Source organism: Dermochelys coriacea, chromosome 18 (assembly GCF_009764565.3).
Source record: "Dermochelys coriacea isolate rDerCor1 chromosome 18, rDerCor1.pri.v4, whole genome shotgun sequence".
Lineage (NCBI taxonomy): Eukaryota > Metazoa > Chordata > Testudines > Dermochelyidae > Dermochelys > Dermochelys coriacea.
The window spans coordinates 22210243-22225843 of NC_050085.1; the positions used below are offsets into that span (position 1 = coordinate 22210243).

The window sequence follows — 15601 nt, forward strand, 5'->3', positions numbered from 1 at the left end:
CCTTACCAAGAGGGGGATCAGTTGGTAAGGCAACTCCCATCTTTTCAGGTATTTATACCTGCTCCTGTATTTCCCACTCCATGAATCCGATGAAGTGGGTTTTAGCCCACGAAAGCTTACTCCTAGCTCCCCCCTTCAGTCCCCCCCATCCTAGCTCCCCCTTCAGTCCCCCGTGACCCCATCCTAGCTCCCCCCTTCAGTCCCCCCATCCTAGCTCCCCCCTTCAGTCCCCCCCCATCCTAGCTCCCCCCTTCAGTCCCCCCGTGACCCCATCCTAGCTCCCCCCTTCAGTCCCCCCCATCCTAGCTCCCCCCTTCAGTCCCCCCCCATCCTAGCTCCCCCCTTCAGTCCCCCCGTGACCCCATCCTAGCTCCCCCCTTCAGTCCCCCCCCATCCTAGCTCCCCCCTTCAGTCCCCCCCATCCTAGCTCCCCCCTTCAGTCCCCCCGTGACCCCATCCTAGCTCCCCCCTTCAGTCCCCCCCATCCTAGCTCCCCCCTTCAGTCCCCCCGTGACCCCATCCTAGCTCCCCCCTTCAGTCCCCCCGTGACCCCATCCTAGCTCCCCCCTTCAGTCCCCCCCCATCCTAGCTCCCCCCGACTCACAGGCCCCGCCCGTCACGGCCCGTCACGTCCGGCGGTTCCCGAAGATGGCGGCGGCCCGGCTCCCGCAGTAGCCGCGCTCGGTCCCTCGAGCGTCCCCGTCCCCGGCCGGGGCCCGCCCGCGGAGGTGAGGGGCCTTGTCGCGCGGGCCGGGTCGGGCCGGGGCGGGGTCTCTCCCCCGGGGCGGTACGGAGGGGTGGGGGGGAGGCGATGTCTCCCCCGGGGGCGGTACGGAGGGGTGGGGGGGGGGCGATGTCTCCCCCGGGGGCGGTACGGAGGGGTGGGGGGGAGGCGATGTCTCCCCCGGGGTCGGTACGGAGGGGTGGGGGGGAGGCGATGTCTCCCCCGGGGGCGGTACGGAGGGGGGGGGGGGAGGCGATGTCTCCCCCGGGGCGGTACGGAGGGGGGGGGGGGAGGCGATGTCTCCCCCGGGGGCGGTACGGAGGGGTGGGGGGGGAGGCGATGTCTCCCCCGGGGGCGGTACGGAGGGGTGGGGGGGGGAGGCGATGTCTCCCCCGGGGGCGGTACGGAGGGGTGGGGGGGGGAGGCGATGTCTCCCCCGGGGGCGGACTGGAGGGGGGGGGGGAGGCGATGTCTCCCCCGGGGCGGTACGGAGGGGTGGGGGGGAGGCGATGTCTCCCCTGGGGGCGGTACGGAGGGGTGGGGGGGGAGGCGATGTCTCCCCCGGGGCGGACTGGAGGGGTGGGGGGGAGGCGATGTCTCCCCCGGGGCGGTACGGAGGGGTGGGGGGGGAGGCGATGTCTCCCCCGGGGCGGTACGGAGGGGTGGGGGGGAGGCGATGTCTCCCCCGGGGCGGTACGGAGGGGTGGGGGGGAGGCGATGTCTCCCCCGGGGCGGTACGGAGGGGTGGGGGGGAGGCGATGTCTCCCCCGGGGCGGTACGGAGGGGTGGGGGGGAGGCGATGTCTCCCCCGGGGGCGGTACAGAGGGGTGGGGGGGGAGGCGATGTCTCCCCCGGGGGCGGACTGGAGGGGATGCCTCCTGGGGAGGGTGACATGGAGCCCCCCCCCCGGCTGCTTTCTTTTCTGCCTCCCCTGGCAGCCCTTGGCCCAAGCCCGCTGGCTCACCCCGGCCTCCTCTCCCTGCAGACCATGGATGGCTCCTTTGTCCAGCACAGTGTCCGCGTCCTGCAGGAGCTGAACAAGCAGCGGGAGAAGGGCCAGTACTGTGATGCCACCCTGGACGTGGGCGGGCTGGTGTTCAAAGCCCACTGGAGCGTCCTGGCTTGCTGCAGCTGCTTCTTCCAGAGTTTGTACGGAGATGGAGCCTCCAGCAGTATCATTCTCCCTGAGAGCTTTGCGGAGATCTTTGAGCTCCTGCTGGACTTCTTCTACACTGGACACCTCGCACTTACCTCAGAGAACCGGGAGAAGGTGCTTGTCGCTGCCAAGGAACTTTGTGTCCCCGAAGCTGTGGAGCTGTGTCAGAGCTTCAAGCCAAAATGCTTTGATGGCAGTGATCTAAACAACCGGTGCCTTCACGAGAAAGGTCCTAGGGACGATCTTAATGATCACTTAAAGCAGCCAACAGACTCAGATGGAGAAGAAACTGTCAAAGCCTTGTCTAAAGCTAATGTTGCTAGTGAAGTCAGCCCCAGCTGCTGCACTAGGAGAGCCAAACTAACCCAGGGACCAAGTGGGAGTCCATCTCTTCTTAGGGAAAGGCTTAAAAGGGCTGTTAAAACAAATGCATTGAGCAATTCAGGTGAAGTAAAGAACACCCAGGAATGTAAAGAAATAAAAAGGCCACCTAAAAGAGGAGGCACTGAAGACAGAGGCATCAGCAATGAGGTGGTGCGTGGAGCATGTCCTAACAGGGTTTCTTTTATGAACTAAGAAACTACTCTCCTTTAAAGGTTTAAAACTTAAGCAGGGAGAGATTTGCTCCTCAAAACTGAGCATCAAGTATATAGGATGTGTCTGCTAATCTCAACAGAGCCAGTGTGATAAGAGAGCAAGGATGGTGGTTTAAGCACAGGAGTGGGACTTGGGAGATGTGGGTTCTATTCCTGACTCTGCCACAGAATTGCTGTGTGTCCTTGAACAGGTCACTTAATCTCTGTGGACCTTAGTGTCCCCCCATCTGTAAAGGAGGGAAAAGGTTGACCTATATCTCAGGGACATTGAAGCTTAATGCATTACTATTTGTAACTACTTTTGAGCTCCACAAAGGCAGGCTATTACAGAGTACAAAGTATTTGATACTTTTCATATTAATTGGGCTAATTAGTTTCCTAGCGCAAAGCCAAAACACCTGAAATTCTTAATGAGTTTGTGTATTCGAAAAGGAAGAAACTGGACATCTTAAATTAAAGAAGTACTTTGGCTCAAAGACATGATAAAATTTCATTATGAAATTATTTTAAGATCAGGAACTTCAGAAATACACACAATGCACAGAAATACCTTCTTGTGCAGTGTATATTGGCCCTTTGAGAGTCAGTATTTCAGGAGGCTAATGAGACACGCTGGCTGGAGTTTGAAGAGGGCTGGATAACTCTGATGGCTAATAACTATTTCTGTACAAGCTAAGATAACGGGTTCAGGGTGTTGGCAAAGATAGGGAATGATTCCTGTGTACAGCTACAGAGTTTAGTTAGGTTTTAAAAAAATCAGACTATCTAGGAAGCTGTTTACATCAGCTGCTGCAAAAGATGCAGAGATGCTTGTCAGGAGGAGTGTGACTGAGTGAGTGTTTGGTGGTGGGAAAGTTATCATCTTACAGCACTGGAACAAGCTAAATACATACAGAAGCCAAGTCAGTCTCTGCCCTTTGGGAGTTATTGAGAAATGTTCTTAGTCAAATCCACTGAGTTTGTTATATTTTCCTGAAAGCTTCTTGTCATCAGACAATGGTGCTGTCTGCAAGCTCCAGAATTTAGCTGATTTGTAAGATATTGCAGTACCGCTGTAGATACAATTTCTTGTTCTGTCTAAGGTGTTCATTGAGTTAAGGTAATGGCTCCCTGTTCCATCGCAGTGGGAAATGCAGGTTGTTCAAGTCTCTGATGACGTAGCAGCAGAAGATGATGGAGAAGTTCATGAGGAAACAGGTGAAGATTACATTCCTGAGAAAAAGACCCTGAGGACCAAAAAGAAATCAAATTTGGCAAAAAAGCCGAGCAGTTCGGAGCCTGCAGGGAATGCTGGGCTGGTACAGGCTGGGACTCCTGGGAACAGAAAAGGTACAGCTGTGCCGGTTGAATGCCCCACATGTCATAAAACCTTCCTCAGCAAATATTATCTAAAAGTGCACAACAGGTAAACATTCTGATTTTTATTCCTGTACCTTACCCATACTAAGAGGGACCTGTGCCCTGACTGGCTTCCAGCAGGCCTGGGCTATACAGAGCAGTAGTGCTGAGTAGCTGAACTTGAGCTCATTTCTGAACTTAAACACACAGGTTTAGGCTATGAAATAATAGTACCGGGAGGCAGGTGAGACCTGAGAGAATAGTCTCTGCCTGTAGGAGTCTCTTACTTGTTTAGAGAAAGTTCCAGGATGGAAAACCTCCTGGGGTACTGAGGATCTTTGCTAGGGAAAGAACCTAGTCCTAGCATTTCCCAGTTGCCTTTTTATGTTTTGCTGGATCACATTTCCTGTTTGCAGTTGGCCAAGGGTAAATACCAGTAAGGGCAAATACCAGTCCGTATGGACTCTTGGACTCACTTTTTGGCATAGTGACCCTTTCAGCACTGACTGGGGTACTGAACCCAGCTAGCTGTTAGGGCTTTAGTTGGGGGTGAGAGAAACAACTTCTTGAAACGTGCTGAATTTATGGGCGTCTGAAATGTCTCTAAAGCACATCCGGCCTGCCATCTGATTTAATCTGACCCTCAAGCTCCCACTGGGGAGCAAGGTCTGAGGCTTGACCCACTCCAGCTGGGCAGTGGGGTCGGGGGCCGCTCCGTTAGCACGTGCTGCGGCTCCAGGAAGCAGCAGCATGTCCCCTCTCCGGCTCCTATGCGTAGGGGTAACCAGCGGGCTCTGCACACTGCTCCTGCCCCAAGCCCTTCCCCTGCAGCTCTCATTGGCCAGGAACTGTGGAGCAGCACCTGCGGATGGGGCAGCGTGCAGAGCTGCCTGGCTGCACCTCCGCGTAGGAGCCAGAGGGGAGACATGCTGCAGCTTCCGGGAGCTGCTTGAGGTAAGCGCCGCCTGGAGCCTGCACCCCTGATCCACCTCCTGCGCCCCAACCTCCTGCCCCAGCCCTTATCCAAGTCCCATCCTCCAAACCCCTCAGTCCCAGCCTGGAGCACCCTCCTGCATTCCAAACCCCTCATCCCCAGAGCCTGCACCCTCAGCCAGAGCCCTCACCCCTCCCTCCGCACTCCCCAGAGCCACCTCCTGCACCCTGAACTCCTAATTTCTGGTCCCACCCTAGAGCCCTCACCCCTAGCCAGAGCCTCACCCCTTCCTGCACTCCAGCACCAATTTCGTGAGCATTCATGGCCCGCCATACAATTTCCATACCCAGATGTGGCCCTTGGGCCAAAAAGTTTGCCCACCTGCTCTAAAGGTTTGAGTAAATAATGCATCTCAAGCCTCTTCCACTCTCACAAGTCTGGGCTGGAGATCAGTATAGCTCGAACTGAGATAAGAGCTTGTCTGTGTCGAGAGGCTGTTACAGGGAATGCAGCACCTGGGAGCAGATCTCAGTGCAAGGGCGGAGGAACTGCCACCTGTTAAAATTTGATCAGCTTCTGTATGTGGAGCTGCCTAGACTTGCTTGTTGTTAAAAACAACTTTAAAACAATCCTAGAGCCAGAGGGTGAATGGAGCTCTTAGCCCCATAGCAACAAGTGAGAAATATGGTGTAGGACTTCAGAGTGGTAACTAATGCCTAAAAGGAGATCTAGCCCACAGTAGCAGCAGGAGGAGGGAGCTCCAGGTTCCTTCTTTAAAATACAGACACAGGTCTGTGACAGTCACCTCAGTTTCACAGGTCAGCATTTCCTATCTTAAACTGCAGCATGTTGGTGGGGGACAGAGAGCATGACTGAGATGATGGCTGTCTTCTGGAGAAGCCAAGGGTGAGCATTCTGCAGGAGAGCCTTGGTGAACTGATGCTCTGAAATACCATAGGAGCAGCAAACTGGCTTCCTAAAGGACAGCATTCAGAAGGGTCTCTTAGGATTTTAAGCTGTATTCTAACAATTTTGACCACAGATAATGTGTTGGTGTGAAAAACATTTAACTATGTCTGAGTTTATAAGGTTTTTATTGTCCCCTGGCTGCAAATGAGCAGTGCTTCACTAGCCTCTTTTAAACTAGGCTATGATAGGGATCGTGGACCTAGAAATGACACTGAGTCGAGTGGAGGTCCTGTTGTTCATGAAGCCTCTCAAGCCACAGGACAGATTTGGTTAATTGTGAAAATAACCCATTGTCTCTGAGAGTCTGCTTCTCCAGTGTAAAACAGTTCAGACTACTAGCATCCTGGCTCTAACTTGGGATCCTGTTGTATGAGTGGCTCCCTAATCTGTCCCAAGGAAATATTTGCCTTTGCTGTTAAAGACTGAGAATTACAGATACTCTGTTTGTATTCCTTTTAGGAAACACACTGGAGAAAAGCCATTTGAATGTTCCAAATGTGGTAAATGTTATTTTAGAAAGGAGAATCTGCTGGAGCATGAAGCTAGGAACTGTATGAACCGTTCGGAGCAGGTACTTCTGGGAACTGTCAAGGGAGGAGCAGGAGACAGCAGCTGTTAAATTGTTAAAGCAGCAGCTCAAACATAGCATGTCTACAGCCACTTGCTTTGTTTGCTTCTTGCCTAGAGCTGTAACCTGAGCTGTCTATCCAGAGAAAGACTTCTCTTGGGGTGCCATGTGGTAAGAGTTTGGGTCCAACACTGGGAGGCTGGAACAAAATAACTTCTGTTTAGATTAAGGAGTTTCTATAAAATGGGACATTGTGTGCATTGATGCTCAGTGCAGTGCTGGGTCTGTTACATCCACTGCCTTTCTGTGCTGATGGGAAGTTAGCACAAACGCTGGCTAGTTTAGAGAAGGATGCGTCCCTCTGGCAAACCAAGGCCATCTCACCAGGAAATAAACACTAGGCATAGCAGTAAATCCTATGAGTTTGGCTATTTTGCTGGGCATTTGGGAACACGAGCAGAATTAGAGCCTCCACTGCACTGTCCTAGAATCAAGTTCAACCTCAGCCATTGATATTCAAAATAACATTGAAACTACTTCATCTGTCCTCTCCTGTCTTGCTGCTGTCTGCCAGCGGAGCTTCCTGCTGAAGGGTGTACCGGTCTCGTGTGGGCTGTGGACAGTGACTTGCAGCAAGAAAGCGTGGATTGGTGCAGCATGTGTAGTCACCATTTGCTTTGGTTTGGGTTTTTGGGACAAATATTGGAGTTTGATATAACCAGAATATTCTAACTTTGTATTATAAAGAGGACATAATGTTTACAGGTCACATGCCAAACAGTGTTCTAACCGAACTCCCAAACTGTGAGGAGTCTGCATTCTGATATGCACCTGTTTCCTATGCCAGCTTTTTGCTTTATCTTCTGTCCCCTTTGCCTGTGTCCTTCCTTTCTTGTCTCTCCATAAGCAGAGCTGCTTCTTCATAAGGGTCTCGCTGACTATCTCCTCTCCTCCTGTCTTTCAGGTTTTCACCTGTTCAGTCTGCCAGGAGATATTTAAGAGGCGAATGGAATTACGGCTGCACATGGTGTCACACACAGGGGAAATGCCTTATAAGGTCAGCACAGTGGGCCCTTGAGTATTCCTGGGAATGACTGAGAGATGCTGTCATGAAAAGAAAGAGGGGCGTGTGTGCGCAAAGATGCCTTTCTATTCTGGGGTTGAGGGACTGACCACACCTAGCCAGGCCTTGCACTGAGAGCATGCACCACCTTGTGGCAGTGACTCAGGGAATTTGGGCAGGTGCTGTGGATGTGTGTAGGTCACTGGGCTACTGCCTACATCTTAAGAATATTGTTTTGGTTTCCCTTCCTTTTATGGCAGCTGCATTTATCCTGTGTCTTAAAGTACTGATCCCACCGATCCCTTCTTCCTGTCGCCAGACCATAGATGTGCTCCACGTATCACTCATCTCCTTGATAAAGGGCGTGTGTCTTGTAGGGGAACATGCAGCACAGAGCCCATGGATTATAGCCTGGGTGCAAGTGCCAAGGATGCACCTGGAGCTTAGGGCGCTTGCGTGTGGTTACATGTTGTAGGCAAGAGGAAAGGCATTGGGGAAGGATTTTATGTCTTGCATCTTTTCTCTTCTTTCTCCTTGGCCAAGCCCCTTTGGCCTCTCTACATTAGTGAAACCATAAGCTCTTCTAACTCAGTTACGGTACGTTATCTGGAAATGGCCAGAGGCTGACTCTTGTCGCATGTGTTTCAGTGTCCCTCCTGTGTACAACAGTTCATGCAAAAGAAGGATCTTCAAAGCCATATGATAAAGTTACATGGCGCTCCAAAACCACATGCGGTAAGGAGGGGCAAGACTAATGTGGGGTGGGCAGAGCTGACATTTTGGGAGTAAAACATGGAATGGGTCGATGGCAATCTTGAATTATTACTGAGGGAGGAGGGATGTTAGTGTAGTGGCATGAGGCAGTGATGGATAATCAAAGAATCCTAACCTTCATCTGGTCCTAGTGTGGTGGCGTGCCAGGCAAAGAAAATCAGCTGGGTTGACTCTGTAATTTAGAAGCTGGCAGCCTCTAATCCTCATCTGGAGGAGACCTGTGTCCACCAGAGGCTTGGCCTGGGCCTTGCTTTTGCTCTTGGCTGTAGTCTCTGGGAAGTCAGTTCCCTGAGCGTGTGACAGAACTCCTGCTGTTGGCCTCTGATCCTAATCCCTCCCTGTGGACTTGTAGTGCTCTGCCTGTTCCAAATGCTTCCTGTCTCGAACGGAGTTGCGCCTTCATGAGGCATTCAAGCACCGAGGAGAGAAACTTTTTGTCTGTGAGGAGTGTGGGCACAGGGCTTCGAGTCGCAATGGCTTACAGATGCACATCAAGGCTAAACACAGGTAAGGCACAAGCATAGGCACATCCTTCAGCCCCATCTACTGTCTGTCTTCCTTGCCAACCTGCTGATCTCTGGAACACACTGCAGGACCAGTCCTGCAGAGGCCAGGAGATGACTAGGCGAGACAGGGATAGGCATCACCCCGTCAGTGATCTGGCCCTGGAGGGCAAATTATAAAGGCCCCTTGAGAAATAGTACCATGGAAGGCCAACACTTGGTTCTGCAAAAGCTGGCCAGCACTGCCTCTTCCCCAGAGATGTAGCTTACCCATATTGCTGTTTGCAGTTGTGTGGCTTCCATTGGCTCAGTCTGTTCATTGTCTTTGGAAGCTGATCAGGCAATTGCTGTATCTGGCTTCATGGTGTTCTTTAGGTCACCGACACATTTCAGCACTGTTTTGTTCATGCTCCCTGTCAGTATGGGGTCCCCGGGACTTGTTGTAACATTTGAGGGCTAAGAGACTCTGGCTTCTGCTCTTTGTACCTATAGACTGGTCTAGGATATTAATCACAGTTCTTGGACCTCTTCAAGTCCTTACTTTGAGGGAGGTTTGAAAGAGGATTGAATTCAGGAACTTTGGAACAGCTGTGAAAGCTGACTTAACTCTCAGGGGTCTAACCCTTCTAATGGAGAGCTGTGGTTAGGGATTATTTCCCCAACCAAAGAGACTCTTCAGGCCGGGAACAAACTGAACATGGTTTTCATTGTCTTTCCAGAAACGAGCGCCCCTATGTGTGTGAGTTCTGCCATCATGCCTTCACCCAGAAAGCCAACCTCAACATGCACCTCCGCACGCACACGGGCGAGAAACCTTTCCAGTGCCATCTCTGTGGGAAGACGTTCAGAACACAAGGTACAGACAGGATCCTTTGCGTGGCTTGTCAACCTGGTTGTCGTTACAGCGCCTCATTCCAGCCCTTGGAGAGCTGCACTACTTGGTGCACATTATTCCATTGCCAGGGCCCAAGCACTGAATGTGTTGATCTTAACTCCAGCCCTGAGTGTTACCTGAGCAGGGGGTGTTCTAATGGGCCAGACCACAGATCCATCTGGTACTTTGCCTCTAGCAGCATCAGTACCTGATGCCTTCAGGGGAGGGTCATAGTAAGCAAGCCTTAGTGAGATGCTGTGCAATTCTTTCCTGCCCCCTTGGGGCTCATACTATGTGATAACTGCCTCAGGAATAAGAAAAGGAAAACATAATAGAAGCTAAAAACTCTTATCAGCTGGAAGGGAGGGAGAAGTGGCCTGTGGTAGCGGGACAGTATGGCAGCTGCTTTTTTCCCAGATTTAAAAGGCCAGCTACCAGAAAAGCATGCTGGGAAATAGCAGCTAAGGGAAGAGTTGAAATCCCCCTCCCACCTTTCTGGATGTTGAGGTTCTAGGAGGGAAAATGTATCCCAGTGTTTTCAGAGCTGAAACCTGGTATATTTGAAGACTTTTTTTTTTTTTTTTAAATATCAAAAGTAAAACTTTCAGCTGTTTTCTAGACATCAGCTGTGTCCTCTGTTTGAAGTTCACCACATGTCATGGCAGCACTGAAGTAGTTTTTATAGGCCTATCCTAGCGCCTAAATAACTTATGCAGATTTTTTAAGATGTTACATATTTCTGTCCTTTTTGAAATACACATTTGCCTCCTCCCGTCTGCCCCTGTAGTGAGTTCCATAAGTTACTGCATGAAGCTAACAAATTAATTTACTTATTTCATTGAGCATCCCCTTTTTCTTTTATGCCTGGACACTGTGGAGGAGAGAGACTGACCACTCTTCCCAATACCTTAACTGGAACCATAAAACTGTGAATTCCCATTTGCATCTTTTCTAAAAAGGTTAAGAAAATGGTGTCTGAAGGCTGTGCAGGCTCTGTAGCGGGCATAAGAAATAGCAGGCACTCTGTGGTAAAGTTTCTGTACATGAAATTTCCTGTCTCTCATCTGTATTAGCGAGTCTGGATAAGCACAACCGCACGCACACTGGTGAACGCCCCTTCAGCTGTGAGTTTTGTGATCAGAGGTTCACGGAGAAAGGACCACTTCTGAGGCACATTGCTAGCAGGCATCAGGAAGGAAGACCACACTTCTGCCAGATCTGTGGGAAAACATTCAAAGGTAATGCCCATTCCAGCAATGCTGCTGCATCCTCCTGCACAGGAGTTATGAGGCCTCTAATTTGCCTTCAGCCTCTTTGTCTTAATGCTTAATGACCATGCAAGTGCTAGCCGGGGAATTAGGACATTCTGTTTGCCTGGTGTGGCAATCAGAGGCAAATACATGTCTGACTGCACTCCAACTCTTCAAACAGTTTGCAGAACAGAAGTGGATCCAGCATTTCTGTGTTTTGTCAAACATTGAGTCTCTTGCAGGGATTCTTATGTCCATTGCTGATGCAATATTCAGCAAAACTGTGTTAGTGAAAGCAGAGCAATGGAGGTTCACTCCATTGCAGGAAGGGGAGAGAACCCTTCTCCTTCAAGCTTTCCTGTGACTTAACTGGCCAAGTTTGAGGCTTTAGGACAACTCTTCAAAAAGGAATCTTCCTTTCACCATGTCCTGAGATAGCAGGATTGTCACCATGTCCCTTGCCAGGGTAACATTTCCAATGTAGCTCAGGCCTATGATTGTTTAACTCAAGGACTCTTTGTTGCAGTGTTCAGACCATGAACACGTTGCCATGTTCAGCTAAGTGGCTAATAAATGATTTCTAACTTTCCCTTCTCAGCTGTTGAACAGTTGCGTGTCCATGTTCGCAGACACAAAGGAGTGAGGAAGTTTGAATGCACTGAATGTGGTTACAAGTTCACCCGACAGGTATGGGGTTTTCCTAATTCCACTAGCAATGAGCAAGTGTACTCTAAGCCCAGTTGAGTCACCAGCTTCCTATTTGCAAAGAGATGAACAGAATTAGTCTTATAAAGTGGTGTATTTCTTCGGGAGGGAAAACACAGAGGTCCTAAACTGAAGCATGTTCACCGTCTATTGTAGACAAGAATGAAGCAGAGCAGCACTTGGAGCGTCTGAGCTGCTGACTGCTCGGGCAGGGGTGAAAAGGGCAGTGCCAGTTAGTACCCTTGTTCCTTTGACCAAGTTTTCCCACTGTAACCCCACCAAAATCTCATCTCATTTACTAAAACCAAAGTCCTTGTGGGGGGAGAGAGGAAGCAAAGGAAGAGAATTCCATGGACAGGTGACATCACACTCAGATTAAAACCCCCAAAAGAATGAAATGCTTTAATAAATATTTGAGGCAACCATAGTAAGAAAGGTCACTAAACCTAAATCTAGTGTGAAATATGGGCCTCTGCTTTTTGCTCCCAGCCACCCGGGTAGTGGCTGTGATGGATGATAATTAGTGAGGATTGAGTCCCTGCTAGAGCAGCCTGGAAGACTTCAAAAATGGGACTTTCTTTCCTACTAGCTCTATCTGCCATTCCCTCCGCACAGCTGGAATCCTGCTCTGTGGCACTGCTTTGCTGCCCTAAAGAGAAAAGGCTAAGTTACCACCTTTTCTCTTATAGAGGAAGTGTTAGAGACAGAAGTTTCTATGGAAGAGCTACTCTAGCCTTGCCTTCTTATCTGTTGCCATTTCCCCCCCTTCCTACAGCCTTTTGGGAGGAGGGGGTCTGTTCTCCTAATTGTGAATTCACTGTGTGCATTTATTTCCCTGCATGCTTTCTCCACATAGTGCTAATTAGACCCAACTTCTTATGCCACCAACATTCCTGCACCTGGATCTTATTCCTCACCAAGAGGAGACTCTGTTGTGCTTTAGGTGGGTAATGATGGACTTTGATTTGCTTTTTTAAAGGCCCACTTGAGGCGCACATGGAGATTCATGACAGGGTTGAAAACTACAACCCCAGGCAGAAAGCTGCGGAACCTGATCATTGAGGATGAAAAAGCTGTTGTGGTAGCACTCCAGGCCCCCCATGAATTAGAGGTGGGGCCTGCAGAAGTCATTGTGGAATCCCTCTCACACAGCTCCCTGGGGGAAGCGATCCCTGTACAGAGACTATGTTCAAATGAGACCTTCTCTATGACAGATGTTATTGAACAATCTCTTATCATTACTACAACGATCCCTGAAGATTGTGAAACATAGCACTTATGTCCTTGTACACACCTTTCCCTCTCAAAAATTAATAAAATGAAGTGTTAGGTTGGACTAACTGTTCACAAGGGCTTGATGATTGTTTCAAAGCCTACATTCTCAAATGCCTCTTACTTTAAAAATACCATACTTGTACTGAGCTTTAAGGGGTGGGGAACAGCATCTAGCTAAGTGCTGAGCTGGTGGAGGGGCACAAACTAGGGACGTGGCAGCTTACCTGTTAATGAACGAAATGTAAGTGAGCAGAATAAATCTCCCCAGCTTGAGCTTGACATAATTTTGTATTCCCTTGTGCCTATTATTGTCAGCTATCTTTTTAATATAAGAACCTGACTTTTGGAAAGATGTTACCTTCTACAGACTTGTTTAGAAAAAAAGTAGTTGGTTTTGGTGGGGAAATGCTGCCCATCCCTATTACTCCAGCACTATGGCAGTAACAAGCAGAATACCTCCCATAAACCATCCTTATGGTAGGCATCAGCAGATATAGTGAAACTTCACTCCTTACAATTGCCATACTGATGATAGTGTCCATGTATTGGTCTCACTTGTGTACAAGTACATGGCTCTTGATCTCCCTGAGGCAGCTGGGTTGAAGTCTGGCTTTATACAACTCAATACCATGAACAGCATACCAAACTTAGCCTTCATGTAAGAACTAGGTAAAGTTGTTTAGTAATCCTGTTTTTGGTAAGGTGACTCTAGCACTAGCTTTGGATAGTTTAACTGAGACTCCATTTATCAAAATCACCTAAGCAAATTAAGTACCCAGATCCTACTGAATTTTAATTGGAATTGGGTATCAGGCTCCATTGAAAAATGAAGGTTTAATGACTAATAAAGGAACAGAAAATGCATGAAAACTCAAAGCTAATCAGTCTCTCCAAGAATGCACTTGCTTCCCTACTCCTGCCATTAGATCAGTAATGCAGAAAGATTTTAAAATGTTAGCTCTCTAATGAGCCTAATGCCTGCTATGAATGAGATTGCAGGAGGAAAAGTGTGATTGTGAAAAATATAGTCCATGTATGCAATATTGTAGCTGTGTTGGTGCCAGGATATTAGAGATCAACTTGTTGGTGAGAGAAATTAGCTTATACAGAGCTCTTATTACCTCACTCACCCTATCTCACCTATATTCCACTAACTTAACTCCTTGGCCATTAACTTTTTATCTAGCTTGGAACCATATGCAGGCATGGTCCGTGAGCCTGCACTATAGCTACAAGCTGTCATTTTGGTCAGAGGAGAATCAGGCCAGTAAAGGCACATTCTCCTCCCAGAGCTACTCCCTCTCCCTACCCTGCTGGTGACAAAGGGCACAGCTGGGTTTTTTTTTTTTTTTTTTTTATAAACATGCTGCTCTCATTTTGGGGTGTTGGCAACCAGCACAATTTCAGAGCTAAAAGGTGAGCTATGGAAGAAAGGGGCCTAGCTCACAATAGATAACATGCAAGGTGAGGGTCTAGCTCATCTATCACTCTAAGTCTTGGAACAGACTCAGCACAACAGCTGTTTGATTGCTCCATGTAAGGGCAGTTTGAAATGTCTTAAGTGAAGGCTTGACATTGTAAATCTTCAGCAATTTCTTTAAAACAGGTGGCTGTATTTAATGTTTAATTTACATGCTGGTGCTTTTAAACTCAAAATCACTATGTGCTGATCAGGGACAGACATCTGAGATCATTTAAGTTATCATACCTCTATCAATAATGAGTTACTCATTCCAACCACAAAAGAATGCATAAAGTAAACCTCCCACCTTCCCCCCCCCCCCCCAAAAGCAAGTTCTTAGCTGTTTAACAGTTATGGTAGGAGGCTGATGAGCAACTTTACAATCTAGCAGTACTTTGTCTACAGGGCTTGTGTCATTAAGATAGGCATGGTCAACTTTTTACACTGAGGGTGGTCTGCACAGCTTGTGAAAAATCATGTGTGCTTAAGGATACCAGACTCTAATGACCATCTCTGTCCTTTAACTACAGCTGTTGACAAAAGCACCTAAATTTAAGATGCAAGTTCTCCAGTAAGAGATGCCTAGTACATCAGCTGTGAGGCAATTTAAGGGAACTGAGAATTTCAATAACTGGACTACATGAATCCCTTGGTTCCTTTATAAAAAGCTTTTATAAAGGCTGAAAGTTGCTTTGGCTCTGAAGTAGATGTAGTTTAAGTAGTTTGTCAGTGCACATATCAGAATTCAACCAATCTATGCTAGAGCATTTCACAAGTAGCTGATTAGATTCCAGAATGGAGTACAGCTTAGAGAACCAACTCTTCCAGGGTTATTTCTTAATTGACGCTATACAGTACCTTGACCCCTCAGCCTGATTTTCTGGTTATTGTAAACTGCCACTCTTAGAATACTAAATTACTCAAGTCACTTAAAGAGGGACCATATATGGCAGCAAGACAGTGTAAGTGTCTGCAGTATTAGCAGTACTCAGCCTGTGATAGCCATGCAAAAGCCATTTTAGCATAGTTCATTTGTGATAGGAAGGCAGGAAGCATTCTAAAAATAGTGTGTGTTTATAAGTGTACTTAATAGTGACTAACAAACAGCTTGGAAGAGAACCCTTAAATCTTACTTCCTCTATGGGTGAAGTAAAATTACCTTTCAATGTCTATTTGGAAAGTGACTATTTAGTTTGATAAACATGCATCAGATAGAGAGCCACCACAGGCACATTAACCCTATCAGACCTAGAACCCTCTCTGCAGTCACTGAGAGCTGAACAAAACCTTTACATTTTACATGTTTTATTTAGCTTGTTCATTTCAAGGAAGCTTAAAAACGGAAATATGAGAAGAAAAATCCAAAATCTGTCAAAATGTAAAATGCCTTTGCTTCAAAGGATGGTATTT

At 48.5% G+C, this 15601-nt stretch overlaps 1 protein-coding gene across 1 annotated transcript; it reads left to right on the forward strand.

The window, feature by feature from the left end:
* The first annotated feature begins 599 nt into the window (after window positions 1–599).
* Window positions 600–12790, forward strand: ZBTB48 (zinc finger and BTB domain containing 48). The gene is given in 13 exon segments (XM_038376332.1): window positions 600–728; window positions 1710–2414; window positions 3601–3881; window positions 6177–6288; window positions 7250–7342; window positions 7997–8083; window positions 8475–8629; window positions 9345–9481; window positions 10573–10737; window positions 11348–11436; window positions 12434–12443; window positions 12446–12488; window positions 12490–12790. Coding segments are annotated over 12 exon segments (2112 nt in total). The 5' UTR covers window positions 600–728; window positions 1710–1712; the 3' UTR covers window positions 12728–12790.
* Window positions 12791–15601: the final 2811 nt, after the last annotated feature.